General features: G+C 42.1%; 1 protein-coding gene across 4 annotated transcripts in view; it reads left to right on the top strand.

Annotated features, from left to right (window-relative positions):
- Window positions 1–25465, top strand: part of GLI3 (GLI family zinc finger 3) — a 216120-nt gene that overhangs the window by 58541 nt on the left and 132114 nt on the right. For 3 of the 4 annotated variants that reach the window (XM_054814362.1, XM_054814364.1, XM_054814363.1), the window contains exon 3: window positions 10881–11123. In XM_054814362.1, coding sequence (XP_054670337.1) covers window positions 10881–11123 — 243 coding nt within the window. Of the gene's footprint in view, window positions 1–6763; window positions 6822–10880; window positions 11124–25465 lie in introns of those variants that run through there. The other variant, XM_054814365.1, reaches the window with a different exon arrangement.

The raw sequence follows: 25465 nt of genomic DNA on the forward strand, positions 1-25465 counted from the left end.
TTTTTTATTTTGCTTGTTTGTATATAGCCAAGTGAACTTTCCAGGTGGTTCCCTTTTCCTTCCCCAAACCTCCTTTCCATACAAATCATGCTTACTTAACTTTTTGGAGGATGAAACTTAGTTTATTTTTCTATGAAATGAATGTTGCCTGACAATATAGGTTGGCAAAAATAATAAGGAAACATTGAAATCTCCTTTTGCCAAATTGTGCATGGATGAAGTCACCAAAACATGATTAACAAGTTAAGAATGCTCTTTTTGAGCTGCCATGGCTAGTGTAGTAGGAAGAGAGGGTGCTGTTTTAATAAAATAGTTATGATGCTTTCTGAGCATATGAGTGTTTTTCTAAAACTTGGCTGTCTTTCTGATCTCAGGTGTCCATTGCGTAATGATAAATGGAAATATATAATATTGCTTAAGACACTTATAAGCACTTAAATACCTGCATGCAGTTGGATTGTTAAAAGCTTGCGGCAATAGTCCAGTGTCTTTTAAAATCTGTTACACAGCATTAGAAAGACAAATGCAGAAGTAGTCAAAAAAGTGAAGTCTCAAAACCAGTTTCGCTCATCTCTAGAACGCAACAGAAAACATTAAGCATTAACTTGTTTTAATCCATAAAATATCTGCTTGGCGTGCGGTTCCTCCTGCTGTGGGGTTGGATGGAGAAGCCGGAAAAACCTGGTGTGTCTCACGCTTTCTGGCTTGTTTTCAAATGTAGCGGGCAAGGCTGGTGGACCTAGCCAGAAGTGTGAAGGGAGTGAAGAAGGGAAGAGAGAGGCACTGGCAAGGAAGAACCCACCATCCTGGGAAGGCCACCCTGGAGGCTAGCGGGCTGTAGTCAGTTAGCTTAATTCTCCAACTCCATGTGTCACAAGCCTTCTCACCAAAGCTTTTTAACAGTATTCGTTCCCCTAGGTGAGGGGAGCGAAGATGGTGGTATGAAGAATTAGCTCCTTCCTTTCCTTCCAGGCTCTCCACTCTCTATCCCTCTCTGCCCACTCACATGTACCTGTCCTTGGAGCCAGCCTGATGCTCGCTTGTGGCTGGCAGTAGTATTTTTGATGACTGGAATGCGAAGACGGTAACTATGCGAGGTAGTATGGCAGCGCGCATCTCTGCCAGAGCTCGTGCATCCTCCTTAGTGGAGAAAACTGAAAAGAAAGTGAGCGGAGGGGGGAAAAACAGGTTGGCCTTTGGGAACGTCAGGCACTTCTAAAGACCTAAGGAGAGATTTTTTTCTTTTCTAAGGATGTGTCTCCAGGCAGGGAAGACAGGCTCTGAACTTTAACACTTAGTGCATCTACTTGACAGGTAAAGAGGTGGTGTCAGGTTTGGGGTTCTTGGAATACCAAATTCTTGAGGAGAAGCAGTGTTGATAAAAGGAACATTTGACGATATCTGTGGGTTAGTAGCTCTGCAGTTTTTAATGCACTAATGTCCAGAAGATCATTCAAAGCATCAAATCATTTGGTGTACAGGACTCGAGAGTCTTCTGGGGACATTTTTTTCTCTGCTTGAAAACATCCTTCGCTGTAAGGCTTGCACTTCTTTTGCAGCATTCTTCTCCTGAATTATTTAGGCTACCGATGAGGAATGTGAAAAGTCTCATTTCTGTGTTAAGGTATCCAGCAAGCATGTGTGGACACTTATGTGCAGACATCCATGTATCATGCAGAGCCTCATCTGCAATTGGATGGATTTTATGGAACGTAAGGTGGAGCTGAATTTGTGAGTGCATATGACCATACATGTGTATACATATCTACACACAAAAATTAATGGCATTCAGATTTTGCCCTGAGACCTTGATAAAATCATTGTTTGCAATTGAGATTGACTACTGTAAATCAGGGCAGAGTAACCCATAACATATTTTTAAACGGCTGCTACGCTTCAGAGGCCAGAAGTACAGGGATATAATGGAAACACTGATGCTTACTGCAACTGTGCAAAAGGATGCAGCAATAAATAAATTTTGCAATGGAATAGGTGATATCTGTCATAAACTGAAGGGTTGCCATAGCTCTGGGTTGTTGCAAACCACTTTTAGCTATTGGGTAATGATTGCATTTAGCAGTCTGAACCCACCGAAGGAAAAAGGGAAGACATATCAACTCTGCATGCGACACTAATTAAAGTAACTTTTTTTATTCTGTCAAGGCCAAGGTGTCTGGGCTGTAGATGTTACAAAGGGAAATGGTGCACCAAAGGGTTTATAACTCCTGTTTGACTCTTTTGTGGCTTCTAAGCCTGGCTAATCAAATTTATATCAGGCTACAAACAGCTTTGTAAAACAGCTTTAAGGCCCAGTGTTGCTGCTGGCTTGGTAGAAAGTGACAGCACCACAGAATATGTCCCCCAGTGTCTGAGCGAAATGAGGCAGTTACCCTCAGATAGGCATAAATGCGCTATTAGATGGTTGAGAAATACATTTTTCCCCCCTAAAATCCTCCTGGGAGTTTATTGTAGCGCCTTTGATGTAACTAATTAGCCCGCTCAAAGTAAGCAGTGACTAACAGTCTAATAACTGGCTAATGGAAGGAACTTCATAATGTTTTCAAATCAGGATCCTTTTGAGTGTCTTTCTTGCAAAAGACTGAGGAGCATTTCCCTTCTGAGAAATGGTTGCCAACAGTCAGATCCTGAGGTCCGCAGTCATCTTTCTCTAAGTTATATTTGAGTCTCCTGGCTCTCTGAAGAGGCTAGATGTTGAAGAGCAATAATCCGGGAGACATTCTGAAAGTGCAAAGCTTGAGTTTTAGCCCTGATCAGCAGACTTGGAGCAAATGTTCTCGTTTACTGGGGCTGTTGCGCAGTAACATGCAGTCTTTGATGAATTTTGTAAGGTGGAACACTTTTTAAAAGGGGAAATGAAAAAGTAAGATTGTTTTTGCAAGAGATATTTTTTCTCTCGTGCAAGTTTCCTGATCCTGAAGTAGCAAAATCAAACCATAAAATTTACTATACCAAGAAAGGGAGATGTTTTTGCCTGCCTTCTAGTTCTGCAAATATAAAAGGAGAAACCACATGCTATGTTTTAATTTTGTCAATTAACTCTACCTTCATATGTCTTTTGCATTAAGGCGTTGGGGTTTTTTTCTTGTCCAGTGGAACTACAAAGCACTTTAACTATGAAGAGTCCCTTTGTCATCAAGCTAATGATACAGCATTTCCACATGCTAACAAACATCTCAGTACATTTTCCAGGCACAGACCATTTTCACCCAGTGGCCGGAGCGTTTCTGATGCTGGACGTGAATCCTTCTTGCTCTACTTGCATGAGTAGTTTCACTGAATCCCCAGGATTATGGTGTGAGTAAAGCAAGCAGGATTTGGGAATTGTAGGCCCCATGAAGGTAAACTTAAAAGCTCACCACCTGCTCAGTACCTGGGTGCAGGGTTTAGTGTTTCTCCTGCAGCAGTCAATGTCGTCACTAACACCTAAACCAGAGTGCTGGGGGCTGCGCTCATGAGCGGTGTTAAGTATCACTGCAATAATCCACTGTCTGCCATGGGAGAAACACGTAGCCCTGAACTTGGGAAGGGAGAAAATGGTTTTCAGCTGTTTTGATTTAAATTGTTTGTTTTTGTTATTTTAAAGCCTGTGTGGAAACAGGCCGGGAGAGGGCTAGTTCACAAGCGAGGTTCCCACTTATTTGGAGTCTGACCTTGCAAGTTGCTGAGAATTAGTGCCTCCGTTAGGTTCCCTGAGACTCGCAGCCCCGCAGGCTGGGGCTGGGGCCGGGCACTGCGGGGGCTCAGGCTTCACATATCGGCTGGTTGGCCCTTCAGCTGGGCAGCTCTAGGCAAGCTTGGCCAACAGGATACCGCGGGAATCTGGTTCGCAGCAAGCAACTTCCGCAGCTTGATCCAAAGTCATTGAAGTCAGTGGGATGGCTCGAGTGTCAGGTCAGTAACTTCAGGCATATACCCCAATCTTATTCCTTGCCCCCGCCATGTCCTGCATGAACAGGTGCAAGGCAGCCCAGCCTCCTGCCCTCCTTGTCCGCTTTCTGAGAACAAGAGTCCGAGGACCAACAAGGAGGTTTCCACAGCATCCTGTGCCTTTGTGTGTAGGTAGCTGTTGACACAGCTACCTCTTGTGTTCCCTAAGTAGGACTTTTTTTTTTTTTTAAAGAGATTTTTAGCATCTCTGTATAGGTCTGATGTTGGGGTTTGTAGATGCAGACTCCCAGTTAAATCTGGTAGATTTTTGCTTGTACGAAACTCTAAAGGTGGTTTTATTTGACATAATTTCATATTTGTCTGTTTAACATAGGCTGCTTCGTTTTAGTTGGGAGCAGTTAGGGAGGCACCAAGCATTTTATATTCATCTGGATAATCATGAAATTGAGATAAAGACACTGCTGCTAACAAGGCGCTCTGATCTAGATGTCTGAAAAAGTTTACCTGAATTTTAAGCTGCTTCATAGCATTAGCAGGTTCCCTGGCAGTCTTGGGGAAAAGTAACATGCACAGCTGGAAAAAGCTGTGAGCCATGTTCTGCTGATAGCAATGCGTGGCTGACTTAGCGTTGGAGCAGCGTGAGCTCTGTGCAGGCCCGGTTTTGTCTCCTCCAGGTCGGTGGGAGCCCTGCCATTAACCCAGAGGAGCACAGGATTGGGCTCTGTTTTGAATGTCCTAGAAACTGTATTGATGCACTGTGTTCTGGCTTCCTCTGTGCTTCCAGAAAAAAAGGACTGAATTGAATTGTGCTGTAGGTGCAGTGGAAATGAACGTACATCTCATTTGTGGAAAATAATTGGGGAGTTGGAGTATTACATAGGTATTGTTGGGATTGGGTCCACTTTCTGCCTCATTGATAAATCCTTTTTCTTCCAGTGAAAGTTAAAGGTGACAAACAAAAGAATATAACAGATTTGTCAAAACAAACAAATGGAGAAAAGAGCTGTGTATCCATATTCCAAAGGTCACAAATCAGTTCGTGGAAAATACTATACATATGGTAATGGGAAAATAACTAAGCTGAAAATCTATTACAAATGGGAATATAAATCTATACGTTTTCAGTGGTGAGCTCAGATAATGTATGCTATTTATAAGCACAGAAGTCTTGTATAAGGTATGCTTAAGCATTGCAAATAAAGTGAGTACCGTACTTGTTAGATAACAGATTTTGTAGCCTCTCGTATGGTTGGAGTCTATTTTTAAAACCAACTACAAGCATTGTGCTTCATATCTGTGTTAGTGTTTCCAGAGCGCGTATTTCATGTGCAGTTGCTCCAAATGCAGGAAAACAACAAACTTGGGACCACGAGTGCCCAATTTAAACTACTGTACCCACCCAACACAAAACTTTGGTTACAACACGCGCTGTTTTCAATGGCAGGCACAATCCTACAGATGTATTTTCTTCTGCTTTGCTCTTAAGGTGGCCAGAGGGTAGTGATCAGCATGTGTATGCGAGAAGGCACAGATACACATGTCCTAATGAGCCTGGCAATTGCTCTGTTGCATCATTTCAAGGAAGAAAATATCAAGTCTCAAAACTTAAACCTTCTGAAATGTGAGGGAAATTGCTTTCTTACTTAGGTGTCTATTCTATTAAGAATCTAAGTAGTCAATCTTTTTTACATCCCCTCGCCCCTTCCTTCTGGCTCACAGCAACCTAAAATGCTACTTTTCTGGGAAAGACTGATATTCTGACTTCAGTTTTGTAATTTAATGATGGAGAGTTTCCTTAGTAAACCAAATTTAGAGTACTAGAATGCTTATCTTATATCCAGACCTTGAACATAAAAGGCATTTTATACCAGCAATTGTTCATTTAATGAGCAATTGCAGAGTGCAGGACGGTTAAGGGATTGAGCTATATGCACCATTATTGCAAGAAGTATTCCGAAATACCAGAAATAGGACGTAAGCTCTGATCAGGGGGACTGTGAGCACAATTACCTTCTTTTCAAATCCTTCTGTGACACTGCGGGAGGAAAAAGGACTTTGAAACTTGAAAGGAAAGAGCTTGCTTTCAACCTCAAAAGCTAGGAGGAAAGGGCTCTGAAATTTGCTCAGTATTCCCAATTCACCATTAGCCTGTTTCTTCCTTTAGCCTCAAGGCATTCTCCGCTTTTTGAAAAGATGTTAAGAAATTCAGTCACAATAGAGAGCCTAGTTTTGAACATGTTTCACTCGGTCCATTGAGGTCTGGTCTTCAGCCTTTGTGTGGGGTGAATTGAGCTGAGCAGCAAGCTGGTTGGGGAGAGGTGAATGAGCAGTCTCTGTGCAGTCACAAATTCTGGCAAAGAAAAGATTACCCTTTCCTTTATTTTACAATATGCATTCCTGTACAATCCTGCTAGTGGCAATATGCAGAGCCGAGCTTGTGCTTAGGTCAATATGGAGCACTTGGTTTATAGCAACTCTTGTTAAGTTTGTCTTGTAATTGAAGCTGCTGTTGACCTTGCTTGGAGACCATTTGTAAAACCGTTTATTTAGCATAAACTGAAATAATAAACCCTCCTTCTCTTAGGCCGATTGTGATAGGGTGACATTAGTTTGATTTAATGATTAGCCGCCTGACCCCTCAGCTAGAGAGAGCTGCTTGAATAGGGAGAGTTCACTAGGAAGCACACAGGAAGAATACTAATGAGCTTGTTAAATTTAGCATGGCACCAACCACTTTTAATTCCTCTAATGGGAGAAGCACTGCCTCTGAGAGAGAGGGAGGGAGATGGGGAGTGGGGGGGAAAGGGAGAGAGAGGAAAAGAGGGAGGAATGCCCACGTCCCGGTAGCCAGATTTTTTTGGTCAAGAGAAGAGCTTGGAGGGAGCATCAGCCAGGGTCTCTTGGACTGAGTTGTAAGTACCCTGTCTCTTCTCTTACCCGGCCAAAGTGCGTTGGCAGATTGCTCGTGAGACAGTAACTCTCTCCACAAGTTGCATGCAGAAATGCTGTGATGAAACTTAATACATAAACAGATTTATGGGCTGGTGGTGTCTCGTTTAAGCGGGGGTCTCTCTGAAGTGTGTTGAGATAGATTTTTAGAGTGGTGTATCACTAGATTTCAACTTTTTATTTTTGTTGCTGACTTCAAGAGGTTTAAAATAAAAAAGCTTCTACTTTGTGTCTCGGTCTACAACAAAAAAAAGAGCAAAAAAAGTTCAAGAGGGAGAGAAAGTTTAATGGATTTTTGCATTAGGTTTTGTTGTCCCGATTCTTATTTTTTGGGGGCAAATTAGCTGAACAATTAAAAGTACATTTGCTTAGGCATTTGTTTAGGCAAGCTTGTTGATTAAATGACGTGTTCCTTGGTGCTCAATGCTTTTAATAAAAAATGCTTCTGATCAGAATAGCAGGAGTAAATCAGATGTTTCTCAGTGGATGGGAGAACCTTAGATTAATGTGATCATTCCAGGCTGGGCACTTATGTGTCTCTGGCTACTGGCTTGCTAAAACAGAGTAGGGCATACATGAAGAAAGAGAAGCTTATGCAGACTGCTTTTGGGGCCTGATTACTCTTCCTTTTTTTCTTTTTTTTTTTCTTCTTTAACCCCTCTCCTACACCTGCAAAAGGCCCATTGAACTGTGCTGGACTCAGTGGGGTCCCACCAGCGGGAAGCAGATGGAGTTGAGGGAGAATCAGTCCTTTTGACTTTGGCATTGGTGTCTCTGCAAGATTTTAGTAAATCGGATGTTTCTTTTGACCCTTAAGCTGGTCACTTCTAAAACGTGAGCAGAGCAGTAACAGTTGTCGTGCATTTGGCTGTAAACCCCTTTGGCAGATGCTGCCGGAGAAGTGGGCTGTTTGCTTACATTTTTGCTATAGAGCCCCACTTGTTGCCATGGTGGGCAGTATGTTTCCGTCAATAATTTGGCCTGGCACGGCTTGCCCGCACTTACTCTTAAAACTTTATTGAACGATTCAGCTGAAACAGAACAAGATTAGACAGCTTTCGCCTTCTGGCGCGCTGGAGTGGCTCGCCTGCCGTTGTGAGTCGGCAGCATTACTTACTGCAAGAGGAGTTTCCCCGCTCGGTGCCCGGGGAGCTCCTGCAAACCTCTTGCCTGTTCGTGTCCTGGAGCTCGGGTCCTGTCAAGCTTCCCATCTGCCTCCCTATCAAAAGCAGCTCAGTGGTGCGGAGTGTGAAGTAAATGCTTAGCAAGATGTTTGGCTGTTGAATGTTCCTTATTATTGCAAAAATGCTGTCATGTTTACTTAAAAAAAATACTTCTAGGGGAATTTTTACATGGCAGACAGCATACAGAAATGTTTGACTTCTAACAGCATGGGACAGTAATTTCATAATGGGGAGAGAGATGGTTTGATTCAGAGGGAAAAATACTGCTTTTTTTTTTGTTTCCTTTTTTTTTCGTTGAGGAATAAAAAAAAGGGAAAGCTTATTAAAACAAAACACATTTTTCCTTTAGTTTCAAAGTTACTGAAAGTAGGTTTTGAATTTCATTCAGCAGTTTGGAAAATCAGCTTATTCCACGGCAGTCACTAGTACCTTGATTCATGACACATGCATGTTTTGAGAAGGAAAGAATGAAAGTGGAGCCTGCAGACAGACGTCAGCTTCTTGTTGTATCCCAGGATGGCAGTTTTAACAAATATTATCTTTATATGGAAGAGTAAAACAACTGAAATCCTATCTGATCCTTGGATTGATTATACAGCCCCACAAATCACTCCAGCTTGCTTCTTTCTGTGCTGTGGTAGCACAGGTTAGCTTGCTCTGCTTAAGGGTCTCTCAGGATTTCAAATGGAGTGTAATCCCCTATTTTTACAAGAGTTTACATCTCATCAGTGAAAGTTCACTCTAGGTTGAAGTTTAACATAAAAGACTCCAGATAGAGAGGAACCTGATGGAAAATATGACTTTGGGTTGATTTATTTTTTATTTTTTAGTTATACAAGCAGCCTTCTAAAAACCTCATATAAGTTTTAAAGTTTTAGACTCCCTTTTGCAGTTCTCTAACTAAAACCAGCTTCAGTGTAAAAAGTTGAAACCTTAAACCCTGCTAATCCAGAGCAGGGACCGGTGCCTGTGCATATTAATAAAAAGTAGAAAAGGGCAAAGGGTTTAAACTCTGCAGTGTTGTTGTCCATTTCCATTAACTCTTTCTCCTCAGACCCAACCCTGGAAATGCTCTGTATGGAGAATTACTGCTGGCTGTAAAAAGAATTCAGTCCCTGGAAGATGCTGATAAGTCAGCAGACTCCGGTTGCTGTAATACTTGGAGATAGAAAAAATAATTAAGTGCTCAATAGGTTATGCTGCTGGGTTTTCTTGTTGTTGCTACTTGGGAGGAGAGGGGGGAGGGAGAAGCCTAGCGAGCATCGCGTTCAAAGCAATGGTGTAGCTAGTTTAGGGATATAATGGCCAAAATTCAGCTCCAGGTATCTATATGTACGGAGTCTGTTTCTAATCTAATTCATATGAAGGCGAATAGGTTGAGTTACGCTGATGTCAGCCTTGGTGAAAGCAGCGTCCTGGTGAATTGCTCACTGGTGCTTTTGCTGTGTGAATGAGTAGACCAGGGCAAGGTACAAGTAAACATTTAGCCCTGACCTCAGATCTCTGACCACTGAAGTGCAATCTTGGCACTGTTGTCAATGATACTTCCTTGTGTGTGGGTTGTACCTTAGTTTTGTTTCCTAGGGGTGTTTTCATTTCCTTTCTAATTACCTTTTTTGTGCCCGGTGTTTAATAATATGGAGTTCCTCATGCACTTACAGAACCACTGAGCAACTTTTGAAGCTAAGCATATTTATCAGTACTTCTTCAAGATGTATTGATGTTTGCCTTTACGTGCAGAGTGGCTGACTGAACAAGGCTGTACCTGGAGCATGGGAATGGGCCAGGATTACAGCCAGCGGTCGAGCTTGTTTATAGAAAAGTCTCAGTATTTTAAAGCAATAATGCAACTTTAGGAGAGCATTTACAGTAGAGACTTGTGTAGTTAACAAAACTTCTCCACCACATGGCATGCATGAAACGTATCCGGGAATGTGCATCTGGCTTTTGAAGAATAGAACCCCTTGGTCTGGTTTTTGAAGGGTCCACGTGGTCCCCAGGGGTTAAAATTCATGTGGGAGCAGAGGGTTGGTTCAACTCCTGGTCCACAGGCCTAGAGGTTTACTCCAGACTAGGGCTTGGGTTTGATCCTCCTAATTTTTTATTTTTTTCCTTTTTCTCCTTGGTCATTAAGAATTTGTGGATTTGTATGTGTGGATGTAGGGAAAAAGGAGGGGGGAGCACCACGCTCCACTGCCCTCCACATGCATCCTTGTGGTGACACTTAGAGCAGGTGGCCTCGCTTGCGCCTGCCTGATGCTGCTGGTGCTGTATCTTGAGCAATTTTACTCATTTTGTTGTTGTTGCCCACCTTGCTTCTGCTTGCTAATGACCTTCCTGCAAGGCTCCGGCCTCTCACATAAGCAAACCTCCAGGGACTAGAGCCCGGCTGCAGAGCAGCAGTGGGTGGCTGGGTTTGATTTAGGCCCAGCCGGCGGGGTTCATCTTCTCCTCTTCATGACAAATTGTTTTTTGCCTCTCCGTCAGGCAGCCCAAACTCCCAGACTCCTTGTCCCAGAGGCAAGAAAACAGCAAGCCTGTGTCTGTTCTCTCGCGATTGATAGCCCCGCTGGTAGGAGCATCGGCGCATGGGTGACGATGATCTACTGCTCAGCAGCTGCCCGCTCTGAGCGGGCGGGCTTCCCCAGTCCATCTCTCATAGCCACACGTGCACCGACTGTCACAAACTTACACCGTGAGGCGGGGGTAGCGAGGAGGAGTGCGTGTGTGTGTGTGAGAACTTTTCTTTATTGTATTTGCTATAAAATGGGCTAAAAGTGTGTGTCTCCCTTTCTTTCTCCTTCCCTTCTCTCTTTCTTCTCCCTCGTTTTTTTGCAGAGGATGAAAGTCCTGGGCAGACCTATCACAGAGAGAGAAGGAACGCGATCACAATGCAGCCGCAGGGTGGGCAAGGCCTCGGCAAGATCAGTGAAGAGCCTTCCACGTCGAGCGAGGAAAGGGCCTCATTAATCAAGAAGGAGATCCATGGATCTATATCGCACCTTCCTGAACCTTCCGTACCTTACCGTGGGACGCTCTTTACCATGGACCCCCGAAATGGTTACATGGACCCTCATTACCGTGAGTATCGATCGCTGGTTTGTTTGGGGATGCAAAGTTGGAAGGCTGTCAAATTTAATGTAATTTTATTTGTCACCTTGCGGCATCCCCAGGGAGAGCTGCTTTGTCTGAGGGAGGGTTAAGGTAAATACGATCTTTCTTTCTGAAGTTAAAAACCAGGGTGCAGTTGCACTGCAGCTTGAAATTATCACAGGCCTCTGCAAAGCAACTTCCACAGGACATCTCATCTGTTGCTAATCCTCCTCAGCCATCCAGGGCTGCATTTGCTCCACCTCCTTAATGCATGAAGAGAAAAAGCCTCATTAAAGAAGGCACAGAAGGAAAATGAAACAGGCCTTAAAATCCCTCTTTTAAAACAATGTTAAAGTATGGTATTAAGAGGAAGGACCGTGCCTCGTACAATGAGAATTTGGGGGGTGTGGGATTGAAAGATTTATTGCTGTGTTTTGGGGATTTTTGTTTTGGAGGGTTTTTTAGGGATTCGTGTATGTATTTGAGTATGCGGGCTCATGGAGTGGTTTTGCAATTTTCTTCCCCAGCTACAGTTGCCTGAATTTGGGGGGCGGGGGGGGAGGGAAGAAAAGGCAAATGGTTTCAACTTCTGAATTCCTGCTCAGGCATTAATAAAAAAAGTAAGAAATTAACTGACACTTGAACACAGATGTGGAATGGATTTCTCCACAGGCAAAATATGAGGGAGTTAAGCAATTTTTTTCATCTGCTTTTAGTTTACAAAAAAAGAGAGGGGGAAAAAAAATCATTTAGTTGTGTAGTAATGAAGTACATCTTGAGGTGTCAAGGCTTGTGCCTTTTGATTATAGATTTATCACCCAGTCAGGATACAGATTTGCCATTTAACCTTCCAGTCTCTAGTTCCAGATGATAGGCTTAAGACCCACAAAGAGGGGCCAGTCTGCGTTGGGTTTTTTTTTCCCCATCATTCAGAAATTTTAGTGTTTTAAGGCAAAAGGTCATTAGCCAGACGACTGATTAGTGAGGACAGCTGATTAGTGCATGTTTTTTTGCTAAAGAAAGTGCCAGGGATAAAAGCTAATTTTATCCCTTCATTAGTTGGGCTAGCAGCAAAGGGGAATGTTCACTCATCAGGGTGCAGATCAAAGTATGTCTCGCACAACCTTAAGTCTCACAACCCTCCTTTTTTAAAAAAAAAAAAAGAGCCTGATTGTTAATAAGGATGGAGGTATTATGAGAAAGTGAACACTTGTTGTCTTTATAGTTTATATCAGTATTTAGGGGAAAAGTTTGCAGTTAAGCTTTTGGGCTTTCTTCCAGTGTAGGCAGTCGATTTCTGTACACCCTCCTCCTCCTCCTCCTCTCTCGCGCAGCTCTGCTCAAACCCTCTGGGGGAGTTACTCATCCTTCTGCTGAGGAGGATGTGCCGCAGCACACCAGCCACAGACCCGCCTGCCAGAGCGGTGTCAATGTGCAGAGCAAACGGCCACTCACGAGCAGCAGTGCGTAGAAACACTAGCTCGCGGGTTGGAGACACCATTTGTAGCTTACGGTTTGTTAATGCGACCCCCAAATCTCACTTAAAAATAAATAAATCTCATTGGGGAAGCAAAATAGCTTCTCTATTTGTAGGCAGTACAACTGGGGAGAGACAAAATGTGTGACAAAAAGAACCCCCCAAACAAACAACTAACCTTATGCTGAATTTAGCAGTGATGATTGCCATTTTGACCATCTAACCAGCTGCCAGCTCACCCCTTAAACCTAGTTCAATGTGGTATTGATGCTACTGAAGAACAAGGGCTGGCCGGTCAGAACGAGTCTGAGTGGTTTGCATTTATTTTTATTTTATTTTATTTTATTTTATTTTATTTTATTTTATTTTATTTTATTTTATTGAATTCACCTTTTGCCGAGAGTTCTCAAGATTTAACGAAGCCACTATGTCTGTATTGTGACTGATAGTGCTAGGTAGTTAGGATGTGTGGGCTACTAGAAAAACATTGATGTCAGAAGTTGAGAGAACAGTAGAAGTTATTCAGCATGTAACAGTAAAGAAACAGGAGATGAGTTAATTTTAAATGAGCAACATGATCTTAAAGCAGAAGTCTAAGTCAGAAAACATCAGATGGGCAGACCTGCTTCACCGCTGCTGTAGCGAGTTGTACATTTGTACTCACTGATTTATAAAATCCCTCAAGCTATTAATGTCATATAAAAAGACATCATGCTTTTATTTACCTTTAATAGATGTGATACAGAAGGACAACTAAAGAGAAAAATGTCTAGTTAGATTTATGGGAAAGCAGACAGGCTTACTGAAATTTTCATAGTAGTTGTATCACTTATATATGTAAGACATGCTTTCATCAAAGAGGTGACTGTATTCAGGCTGACACTTATAGTGGTCCATATGAAGAAGGCTGAATAATATAAACATACCCTCGTCCTGGTGTGACAACAGGTGAAGAACCAGCAAGGCTGTCTTTCCCTCCTTTGGTTTCTTGCCACTTTTGCTGGGCATATGGATAGAAAATACTGTTTTAATTCAACATAGTTGGATATGTAAACGCTCACAGTAATTCCTTAGTTTCCCTGTGGTTGGAAAATATAGACTTTTTAAGATGCCTAATTTGTGCTTCTATTTATACCCACTTTGTATTTAAAAGTTTGGGCAGGCTTCCTGTAACACAGGAAAAGGGAAAATAATTTTTTTGAAGGACATCTGTATATTTTTATGGCAAGAAAAGAAAAAGAGCATTTAAGTCAATTGTGTGTGGAAAGCATGTCCCCTCCAGGAGCTGCAGTTATTAGAAACAACTTGAATGCTTTGCATTTCTACATGTAAATATGCGTGTCTCTGTGTATGTGCATTGCAGGATTTTTTTGTTGTTATAATTTTTTTCCTAATTAAAATGACTGATGTTGTAAATGTTGGAAATAATAGTTACCATATACGTGGAATAAATACCTCATTGAGGGGGAGTTTGCTCTCCTGCAGAGTGTGGGTGGGGATAATAGTTGTGTTTCAAGTGGACCAGCTTTTCAAACAGCTGAGATGAAACATGCTATGGAGCTGGCGGCCCTTCTGCACAACCAGAGAGCTCCTCAACCATTTAGCAACTGAGAACGAGAGAGCAGCCTCGTGCTCAGCTCACAGCCCTCTATCCTCCAGGAGATAAAAGGGAAAACATACAGCCCTAAACCAGAAATTTTTGTTTTCTTTTCTTTGTGTGTGTGTTAGGGATTTCTTAAGCGCTGTTTAAACACTGCTCACAAAGTGTGGGGGCTTTGCTTTTGTTTTTTAAAACTTTTTAAAAACTTTTTTCTCTTTAAAAGCTTTAGGGAAGATTACAAAAATGCTGGAGTTCCCCTTTGTGTGTTGTACCTTTTCTTTACTGAGGAGAGCAGGGTTACTGGGCTTAATCAGTGTTTCTTAAATGGATTTAAAACCCTGTCTTTCTCAAACACTGATTGCGGTGGTAGTTGGAGCCCCTTGTTAATGTAAATTCTGTCTCTAGAGGTGGGGCTGAGGCAGGGAAGGTGGGGATAGCAACTTCCCTTTGTTATTCTTTTCCCCAATTTTAATTCCCACGCAGATTTATGGCAGTGCTAAGACTGCCTGTCTCAAAGTCATTCCTCATGGAAAAAATGAATCATTCCTGATGTAAACACTTTGATTTAAAACATACTGCTGGTATTCTTCCCTGGGTTTCACAGCTCATTTGAAAGAATTGTTAGTACCTAATTAGTAAAGCCTGAAGAATTATCTTAAGTAAAAAAGCAGTGACAGTTCAGTTGGCTCTGATCTAAAAATTTTTATATACAGGAATGGCCCTGGCAGGATTCTTTCTGGTACATACCTTCATCTCAAACAGGTTGTACTGTAGCTGAAAGCAGGAACTCACTCCTTCACTCCTTCTTTTTTTCTTTTCTTTTTTTCCTCCTTACTGGGGATTTATTCTGATGGGTTTGAAGCTTCTGTATCTATCTGGGGAAGTGGGAACTGCTTATTGCACATTTCATAGGATTAACCCTCCAAAGGTATTGATTGCCCTCAGCTCCCACTGACTGTGCCTGAATTCGTGCTTTGTAAGGATCGGGCCCCACACAACTGCCCAGGTTAGATTACCCAGTGTTAGTGTCATCTCAAAATCAATTTGGAACATGAACAAAAGACCACAGCAAGAAAAATACAGTGCTGGTTCACTAGGTGTACTTGTTCATTTACTGCGTTTTAATTTCTGTTGACAAGAATTCCCCTTCCTTCATCTCCCCATAGAAAAGGAAAAAGGGGGGGGGGAAGGAAATTAGATTCTGTTTCTGCAAATGCAAGCTGGTAACTGGAAACATTGCCTCGAAATGCAGTAATTAGAAAGAAATGGCTTTTCAAGGCAACGTGGCTTGAACCACCATGGCCAGCTGTGGGCAGCGCTTAGGACAGCAAGAGCAGTCCAGGTCGCCACGTGCAATTAAGCTCATGGAAGGGGGTTTCCATTTGCTTTGTAGAGAGGGGAACCAGTGGCCTCCCTTGTCCTCTTCATGGCACATGTTGGGACTCTGGAGGGACAACCGAGATGCTTTTGGATAGCCCCAAAGCGGGTACTTTTCTTAGCTCATCTCTAGCTTCCCACTGTTACCAGGTGGCAGGAACCCAGGACAGGTTTTTACAGAGGGTTTCCCCCCAGCCTTGTTGGAGAGTGGTAGGAGAGTGTCAGTGAGGAATCCTTGTAGAGATTTAGGTCTGGGGTCTTTAAAGACATTTAGGGGCTCTTTAATTTCAGAGTGAGTTTGGCCTCTTAAATACCTCTGAAAATCTGAGTCCTACTTCTTCAGCTCTTTCCACAGCATTTTGCAGGGGAGGGGCTTAAGCGCTTTAGTAAGAAAACTCTCCACTGACAGTGATTTATGGGGTGGTTTCCAAATGTTGTCAGGGAGGAGTAGTTGAAAAAAGTAAAATCTAAAGCTTTTAATAAAACTCACAGGAAAAAAAGCCTCTAGTACAAAAGTGAATATCAGTTTACTGGTGTCAGCTGAGCAACTGAAATGTTGGTCTTTAAGAAAATCAGCATGTTTGCAAAAATACATTTTTTTGCATAAAAATCTAAAATGTAATATGTTTTTCAGTAGCCTCCAACAGAAAAATATTACTGCTGTCAATCAAACTTAGGGTCAGAAGCAACTTCACTTTGAAATTTTGGAAGGTGCTGCAGACCTCTTAAGTTTAACAGCATCTTATAAATGGAAATTTCTTCTCCAAGTTGCCTTCCAAACCTCTCTGGTCATGTTTGGGAAGTGCTGCTTGCTACAAATACTCCTGCCCATTTCTCTGGAGTCCTTTTGTGGAATAAGTAGGCTCTCTTGAGAGCCCTGGAGTTCTGCCCCTGCGCAATGCTCTTGTTTGGATGTTACAATTGCACCCATAGATTTAAAGCTAGAAGTGGCACATAGACGTCCTTTCTTCTACTGGATTTTATCTTTCCTCAGCATGAGACAGACTGCAGAACTACCAATACCTGAAAGGCCTTGAAATGTAATGTGGGTGAGAAGCTGAAAGGTGATCTTTTAGGGGTTTTTTTCTTTAAGTTTAGGTGAATACATATCTTAGAATACTGACTTTTTTCCCTTGTCATTACCAGTAGTATTAATTTCAGCTGGAAGCTATAGGCAATGATATGGAAAGAAGCAATCCTGTTTGTGGAAGGTAAAATAGGATATTTGAGATGTCTTATGGCCCTATAATTCTGTTGGACTTCAAAATTTTAAAAATGTCCTGAGGATCACATTAAAAAAAAAACCAAAACATTATCCCTCTTCGGCACCTAAAAGAACATACCTGCCAGGCACTACCAGGTATGGAGCCTTCTGAGTAGCAGATGGGTTCTGTTAATCTCTCCTTTTTTGGTTGTTCAAGGGCATGTAAACTGTGGGGTGAGGTTTTTGGTTTTATTTTTGGGTTTTGTTCTTTTTTTTTTTTTTTTTTTAAGGAATAGGGAAGATAAAGACAGGACAAATGCACATACACCTTTTTCACAGATCTGATTTGGTTTGTCAGCTAAAGCTTTTTTAGGTGCTTTACAGTATGTATTTGTTGTATGCTGCCTTCATGGAAGGAGACAGAATACATTGCTCACAGCCATAGAATCATAGTTAAGAACTCTGGGGGAAAAAAAAAAAAAGCCAAGAAGTAATGTAATCCATCTCTTTAGCCTCAAGGCAGATCAGCTGTCCCTAAATCAGGAGAGAATGAAAAGCTTCTTCAAAGTTGCTCTGTCCCTTGATATTTCTGGACATTTCTGTCTTTTAAGAGCCTTATGACAAGATCTGTAGTGGATTGGGACTGATCTTGTGTCCCTACATGGTAACTATTATAGCATCAGCAGCTGGAAGGTGGGGGAAAGAAATTTAGAAGCCATAAAAATCTGACTTGAAAATTTTTATAGTTTCCTCTTCGCTCCTAGAGATCCACTAGCATGCAGGAGATATGGTACTTCCCATTGCTGTGTTCTCTGAAAAAAAATTAAAATATTAAAACCAACCACCAAAACCCTCCCAAAGAACCCCACAGCCTACACATAACTGTTGTGCTCATTACTGCCACTTCAACAGGCAAGATAATTAGTTTTCTCTTTTTATTAGTTATCAGAGTGATCCTTCTGCTGTTGGTGAGGCTGCGTGGTGCAAGGGGTTAGCAAAGTATGACAGGTATGTAGAGAACTAGTGGCCTAAGGAAGATAAGCATTGTTTGTTGCAAATTTTGAAGCATCCCATAAAGCCTCAGGTTGCTGTTGCAAAGCACCCTCTTTGACTTGGCTGCTTAGGGCTTTAAAAAAGGTTAGCCAGAACTCAGCCTCACATGGCTTTTGGTGTCAGGTGTGTTACCTGTATCTGAGAGGAGCTTTGTGGCTGCAACAACTCAAGTCTTTGCGGCAGAGCATGGGGAACATGCGAACCGGGTGCTGGTTCAGTGATCATGACTTCCACCAAGAATTGAAGCAGATTCTCTTGAGCTGGTGGGTACAAGCCATGTACTTAACCACTGTGCAGTGCTTTACACTGCCAGAGAGATGATTCTTTTCCATTGGTGGTCTTCCATCTGGTTAATGTGATAGAGGGAATTCAGTTGCCTAAGCTGCAGTTTCAAGTGCCATTTTCATGCCTGGGAGGATCCTAGTTAGTCTGTGTCTGCCACCTTGGAAAGACCGGTCTCCAGTACATTCTGTGTCATATCTCTTAACTCCGTATGAACATCTCAGATGCCTTAGGGGTGTAAGATGGCACTATGTATCTGTGTTTAGGCAGCTGTACTCTCATCAGTGTTGTAATTGGGCATTTAAATCAGTGTGTCCAAATGTAGAAGATAAACATTTAAGTTCAGTTCTTTTTTATCCCTGTCTCCACTGCCATTGTTCAGCTCTTGTGAAGAAATCTGTGGTAATAGATTGCAGAGTAGCTAATGTCTATAGGGTGCTCCTCTTTCATGGTTCCCTTGTGTTAATTTTGTTGCATCCTGGGTGCTTGTCACTGAGATCTGGATGTGCGCTATCCTTCCTTGCTGCTGCCCTTGGGGCTGGGAGGAAGCCCAGATGTGTGAGCGCTGAAGGAGGGTGCTGTGTCCCAGAGGATGCCTCAGGCCAGGCAGTGGGGGTAATGGCAGCATGGGGGCACCGTGGGTCCGCTCCCCCTGTGGCATGGACTCATCCAGGGAGGTTTTGAAAGGCAGCGTGGTTCCTGTTGACAAGGTACGATTTCAAGATTGTCCCATGAAAATCTCTCAGCACCAGCTTCGGCCTCCTGTTGGAGTCCAGCCTTTACTTTTAAGACAGCTTAAATGCTTTGGTTGCTGAACCATTTTCAGGATCACTAGCGGATACAGCTTTATTCCTATTGATTGAGCTCAGTACTTAGGAGGAGAGCCTCTTAGCCATAGCCTCTGCTTCCTTTTATTCACACCTAGCAACCCAATTAGCTTCCTCTTAGCCTGGCTCTTGGGTAGTTTACACAGTACTCTCTAACCTCTTATTAAAACACTGCTCAAATTACTTACAACTGGGGCTCTTGAGCCTGTTCCGTGGGTCACATCTGAGTTTGGAGATCATTTCAAGAACACTTCCCCCTTCAGTCAGAGTTACACTGGCTACCTTCTTTCATTTGTGATCATACAGCTTACAGCTGAGGCAGCAACCACCAGTGTGGGGAACCAGTACTGTACGAAATATTGATGTATTGGTAGCTGTGTTTTAAGGGCTATAGCTGCTGTGTTGCTGTGTGGTCATTGGCATGCGTGGTCCTGGTCAGTACATAGCAGCAAGAAAGGCAGTACGTGCACCGAAGTGTTTGTATGTACAGGTTTGTACATCATCTTTGTACTTCCTTTTAAAAATAATAATAATCACTTAAAAAAAGGCAAAAGAATGTTTTGTATTGTCTTTCAGAATTTGTCTTGCTGAGTTTTTGGAGTTCAGCACAGATACCTCCACAGATAACAGAATCGCTTTCTAATCTAAATTACGCTTGTTTCCTGCTTCACACTGAATAAGGTAGCAGAGTGGATCCCCCATTGTTCGTTCTGGTTTCCCTTTCACGTTTCAGTGCTGCCCTGAGCCATCATTTTTCCCAAACAGCCGAACGGTGCTGATCCAGAACCCAAAGAATTCAATGAATCAACAGCTGCTGGCTTCAGCGAACTCTGTACTAATCCCCAGTTGCTTTATATTCTACCCTTTCATCCTACCTGCTCCTCATGCTAGTTGTAATTTAAAATCATAATTCCCAAGGATCCATGTTACCATTTAGCAAATGAAGAGCTGAACATTGTTATTCTTCTATCTACAGTCCCCTGTTGAAGTAGCTTATGGTAACAAGCCAAAAGTAATGGCGTATGACATACTTTCAGATAAATGGCTGATTATGGTAACAGCTGAGTGTAACACCATACCAAGTGTTGAAGCAAATAACTAATGAGGTAGAATGTGAAATAAATTTCATTCCACCATGTCACACTCCGTAGCGTAAAAAGGTACTGCATTTGATTTGTGTATTTTTTTACAACCTGCCTACAGGTATAACTGTTGAAAGCCTCCAACTTTGGCCTTGACTTCTGTTAGACAGCACTGTTGAAATGAAATTGGGTTACTTGGGTGAATAAGGTTTGTTGGATCAAGGCCTGTGTTATGTATAAACAGCGGTTGCTCACTTTACCGGGATGGACCAGCATGGTACAATGATAGGAAGCTGTTGGCACCAAAACCATGTTTGATGCTGGACAATATTTGAGTTGGCATCAACACCAGTGCTTTTAACAATAAAATTGGTGCCAGACATCAAAACCATTAATTGCTGCTATGACAGGAGTGGAATTTTTTTCTTCTTTTAAGCAGAAGGGAGAAGAGGAGCACTAGTCATGTATCACTGGCTAATCATTGAGCTGCCTAGTACTTGGGATGTTTGATTTGGAGAGTCTGATGTATGGCCAGCTCATATATGCCCCTACTTTGCCTGAAACTGGCAGTGACCATGGTCTTAGGCTTATTTTCATGTTTTCAGCTTTTCTTGATTTGTCAACTTGAGTACAGAAAATTTAAACAAGCCTATAGGCTCATAAAGCCAACTGGAAGAAACCCCTTATAAATAAAGACCAAAGGCCTGATCTGACTTTGCTCTCTTGGAAAACATTACAAAACCTGAACGAAACCAAAAATGCTGGCCTGTGGAAGTGTTTCTGGGTTCTTGTTGGGAAATTGCACATCTCTTCACAGATGGTAGTTATTTATTGTGTATGTCAGATTAACACACATCCTATGTTTAGTAGTGCTTTTCATCCTCTGTGCATTATAAACCAGAAAGGCAGGTTGAGGATATGGGGTGCTGTAGTGATTCCTTCTGTAGTTCCTAGTTTTGTGTGTACACTGCTCTGAAAAGGTGGTCTGTACAGGGAGGTTAAAGCATGCCATGCTTCTGCATCCTGACCAGTGTCCCTCTCTGGGATTTTTTGCAGGGCAGCCTGTAGGAGTGTTGCCCGTGTTGTGCTAACGCGTGGGGCTTGCCTGGGCGTGCAGGGTCCTGCTGGACCAGAGGGGTGTAGTCCAATTGCTGCTGAGGCCATGCTTGAAGGCTGGCAAACCACAAGGTTGACATGCCTTATCTTAAGTGGGTGGCCTCTGGGCTGCCTCTAAGAAATGATGTAGGTGTGGATACTGCTTGTGAAGGCTACACAAGGTGCTGAAACAACTCTCTGAGGAAGACAGTCATCTGAAATGGTGTGCTCTGCTGGCTGCTGAGAAGTGACTTCTATTTTCTTAGGGAGGGTGGTGCAAGCCTGACACTGCTTTGTGGTCCCGGAGCATGATACCCTGTTGTGGGAATTATCATATAGATGGGAAGAGGTAGTCTTCAACTTTGCATTCCTTCTGAGCACGCAGTGCAGTGTGCCTCTAGGCCAGGTTAATTTGGCAACATGTGCCAATAGGTCTTGGCTCCAGAAAATGCTGTGGTCTGCTCAGTGTTTTCCATGTAATGTCTCTTAATTAACATTCAGACACTATATATCTGCTCCTTGTTTACTGCAGTCTTTGCTTATCTGTGTGTAATGATGAAAGATCAAATGTCCAGCTTAGCTGTTTGATACAGAACCTTGCCATTTACATGGTTGGTTGAATTCTCCCCGCTGTGATTTCCCAGGAAGCTTCAAAAACAGAAGATGCTTTCTCTTTACTGCTTCCATCCTGCTGCGTAATACTTCCATGAGCCCCACCTAACTGCAACTAATGACACCTTTTTATTTTGTCAGTGCAGGGAACTGAGAGGTGCTGCTGGCAGGTAACATCCTTTTCAGCCCAGCTATAGTTTGCTTCTTGTTCTTCTGACAGTGTTATGTGCTTAGAAGAAAAGGACTTAAAAACTGGTCTCGATCTGAATGAGTGCAGTAGTGGGAAACCAAAGGTGGAAGCTGTAGCAGCACTCCTCCTCAGCCTAGCCTGTTTAGGACCCTGGTAACTTGTATATTGTAGCTTGTAGCTATCAGCACAACTCCCTGTACCCATCCGCTCTCTCTAACTCTGGCTGATGCCTTCTGAAAGTACATGTCACCAGGACGATGGGAGCATGGTTGCCAGTGTATTGCTGTTTACAATCTGAAACCCCAATGTGTGACATTGGGTAAAGCCTATGTGTGAGCTGTATGTATACTTTATGTCAGTGTATGCGTGTATCTCAGGTAGCAGAGCTGCTTTTTTATGCAAACCGGCTAACTCTTTTTGTTTTAATCTAGGATGAATTCGGCACTGTTACAGTATGCTGGACACTGGTATTATAGGATATTTGTGTGTAATATGGGATGCATGCATACACTACAGTAATTTGGTGTTTTCTCTGAGGCTTGTTGCTTCCTGGTTATTTTCCTGCTTATTTTTGTAATGTGATTTTTCATATACTTCTGTATTATGAATCTTTTTGTTTTTTAAGCTATCTCTGATACGCAGCTTTCATATCTTGGCTCCCAGCAATGTTGAACCTCATTGTAAAGTCCCTTCGTGTAAAAGCCATCTAGTTATAACTCTCAAAAATAAGAGGCTTGTCTCCTGAGGACAGCTCCATATTGCGGGTGGAGTGTAATCCTTAACATTGTTTTTTTGCTTTCAAATAGCTGGGGACAGTAAGTCAAGGAGTGAGAACTCCCTTTGTTTCATGTAGTGTGCGTTGCAGGGAAAGAATGTAACAGAGCAGAAAATGAAGACAGACATAAAAGAATCTCAGCTCAAGGAGGTCAGATCCATCACAGGCTTAGCATTGCCTTCAAAGATGCCTGGGACAGGTGGCAGTTCAAGACAATCAGAGTAGAAGCATCCGCTAGCGCTGAGATAAGGGATTCTTGCAGAATCCTGCTATCTGGTCCCAGTTTGCTTTGATGTAACTCTGCTAGAGAAGACTTCTGGGAGCAGGCTACTGCTTCCCTCCGTGATAGGCTGCTGTTGTTCAGCCTTTTAAGGTCTCATTACAGTGGTCCTTGAGGATTAATCCTCTTTAAGGTTTACATGGGAATGGTTTTGTCTGAAGGCCCAGCCAGGGACCTTGGTACCACCTGTACAAAGCATTATTGCATTCTTTCATTCTATTTTTTTTAAGTGGCTCATATTTAACAGTATTTGACAGAAAGTAAAACCAAACATCTCGCCTTTTTTTGCTTCCCTCTTTGGCTATTACTGAGTTTTTGTTGAGCACAGCTTGAGCAGTCCTTTGCAGACACTGAACCATTAGCAGTAAATTGTACGCTTCCGGTTACTCTACTTAGCCTGCTGGTTTTGGCAGTCTTTCTTTTTCTTCTTCTGTGCCCACCCCCCTTTCTCCGTTTTAAAGGAGGGGAGTGATGATGTTTGGCTTCAGAATCAGAAATCATCCCGCCGCTGGTTTATTCCTGTGCCTGCGCTAGTGGATTTTGCATTCGTGCCATTCTGCGCAGGGAAGAGAGTTCAGGATACAGGAATGTCGTAAATTATCAGCATTAATTTATTAAAAAGATTAATCTGCACTTATAAGGGTTTGCTTATGAAAAACACCATTTTATTCAAGGGGCAAAGCCTGCTCTCAGTGAAATAGCAGCAGGCAGAGTGCAGCAATGATGCACGCGGGAATCATACCCTGGGTTTGGTGATACAATGGAAAGCAAGTGCCTTCTAGCTCCTTGATATATTCTGTTATTGGTGCTGTTTCTGTGTAACTCTGTTATAGATCTACATCTTGGAGATGGAAAAAAGACATGCAGCCTTGATTCCAAAGAAAGGAACATTACTCTGAACTGGATTTTTTTTCTTTGGTGTTATTCATAATTTCACTACCTGAACAAAGTGTTTACAGAGTAATTTTGATACTATAACTTTAAGATGGTGATTGAGGTAAAAGTAAGACAAAGGTTCATGTTGGATAAGTGAAAATAGTATCAGCGACTCTGACAGGTAAAAGTAAACTTTGTGTTCTGAGGGTAGTAAATAGCTTAAGGGACTCATCTCTATCGTGCATTAGAAGTCCTTAAGTTTAGATCTTCTGAACCCATATTAAGAAGCTTGATGGCCCTAATTCAAATTATTCTGAAAGGTGATAGTGTGTTTTATTTTTTTAAAAAAATAATATATTTCTACCTAGAAAACTTGGCAATAGCTGTAAGTTGAATCTTTTTGGGGTAATAAGTTGTGTGTCGTTGCCCTACAGAGTACCTGGTCATTAGTTATATAGTTATTTTACTTCATGAAGAAAAAGCAAGCAAAAGAGTGCCTTCACAAGCCTTCTGGGTTGTTTTTAGAGTGTTCTGTTTGGAAGTTATGTGGTATGTTGAAAAGTGCTCGTAATGCATGTATAGGAGATTAGTTTTCTTTACATATAAAAGTATTATAGGAAACCCTATAGCTAATGCTGGTTATGTAAAACTGTATGGTGCCATTATTACCATAAATATGCCTGTGACCTTCATACACTCTTACATTTCCAAACTGCACATAATTTAAGAGTAATGTATTTAATTTTTACTGTATTTGTGAAGATCATTAAATTCTGCCCATATGAATTTTTTCCCTAATAGCTAGTTCTAAGAGAGTGGGAGGATGGGGGAAGCAGAAACTAAGGGAAAAAAAGATTAACTAAAATAGAGGTAATAAAATATGTCATGATGTGAGGTGCTGTATATCCCTTCAAAAAGACTTGTCTTCTGAAGAAATACTGCCAAATTCTTGGCAGCCTAACTTTATACACACAGACACACCTATTTGATTTATATACACACATGCAATCAAGTGTTCTAGCCATAGCCTTGATGCATTTATTGAATATGTATATAAATAGAATAATCTATACTTACTGTCTCTAAGATACAAATACTTTGAATAATGCGATGTTAAATGTATGTCCCCTTCTTTAATTTCATGTTAGAGCTAGTTGTCAGTAATTTAGACTTCTATAGAATGATTCTGAAGGTTGCTGTTACATTTCTGACTTCATAAAATACAGGGAATGTGAGATTTTTTTCTTCCACCTGATGACAAATGCATGAAAATTGCCAATGCTAAGTATTTAATTGAATCTAATGACTGTTTGTGTAATTTCAATGTAAGGTGCCATTATGAAGCATCTTTTCAAACCGGAAGTCAACACCGCAGCTGAACAATGGTTCATAGTACAGCACATGGTTGTTGAGTTTGTTTCAGGTGGGAAAATGTGCTCGCCTACACCATGCCATACTGTGACCTGTGCTGTAAACAGCTCTGGCTCCTTGCCTTTTTCATCCTCAATGCAAGTGGGCTGGATGGGACAAAGGGGAGGTGCTGATTTTGGACAGCTTGATGGGAATGTGATGCTGTGGTCCAAGGATTCAGCTGCACAGT

Source organism: Grus americana, chromosome 2, assembly GCF_028858705.1.
Source record: "Grus americana isolate bGruAme1 chromosome 2, bGruAme1.mat, whole genome shotgun sequence".
NCBI lineage: Eukaryota > Metazoa > Chordata > Aves > Gruiformes > Gruidae > Grus > Grus americana.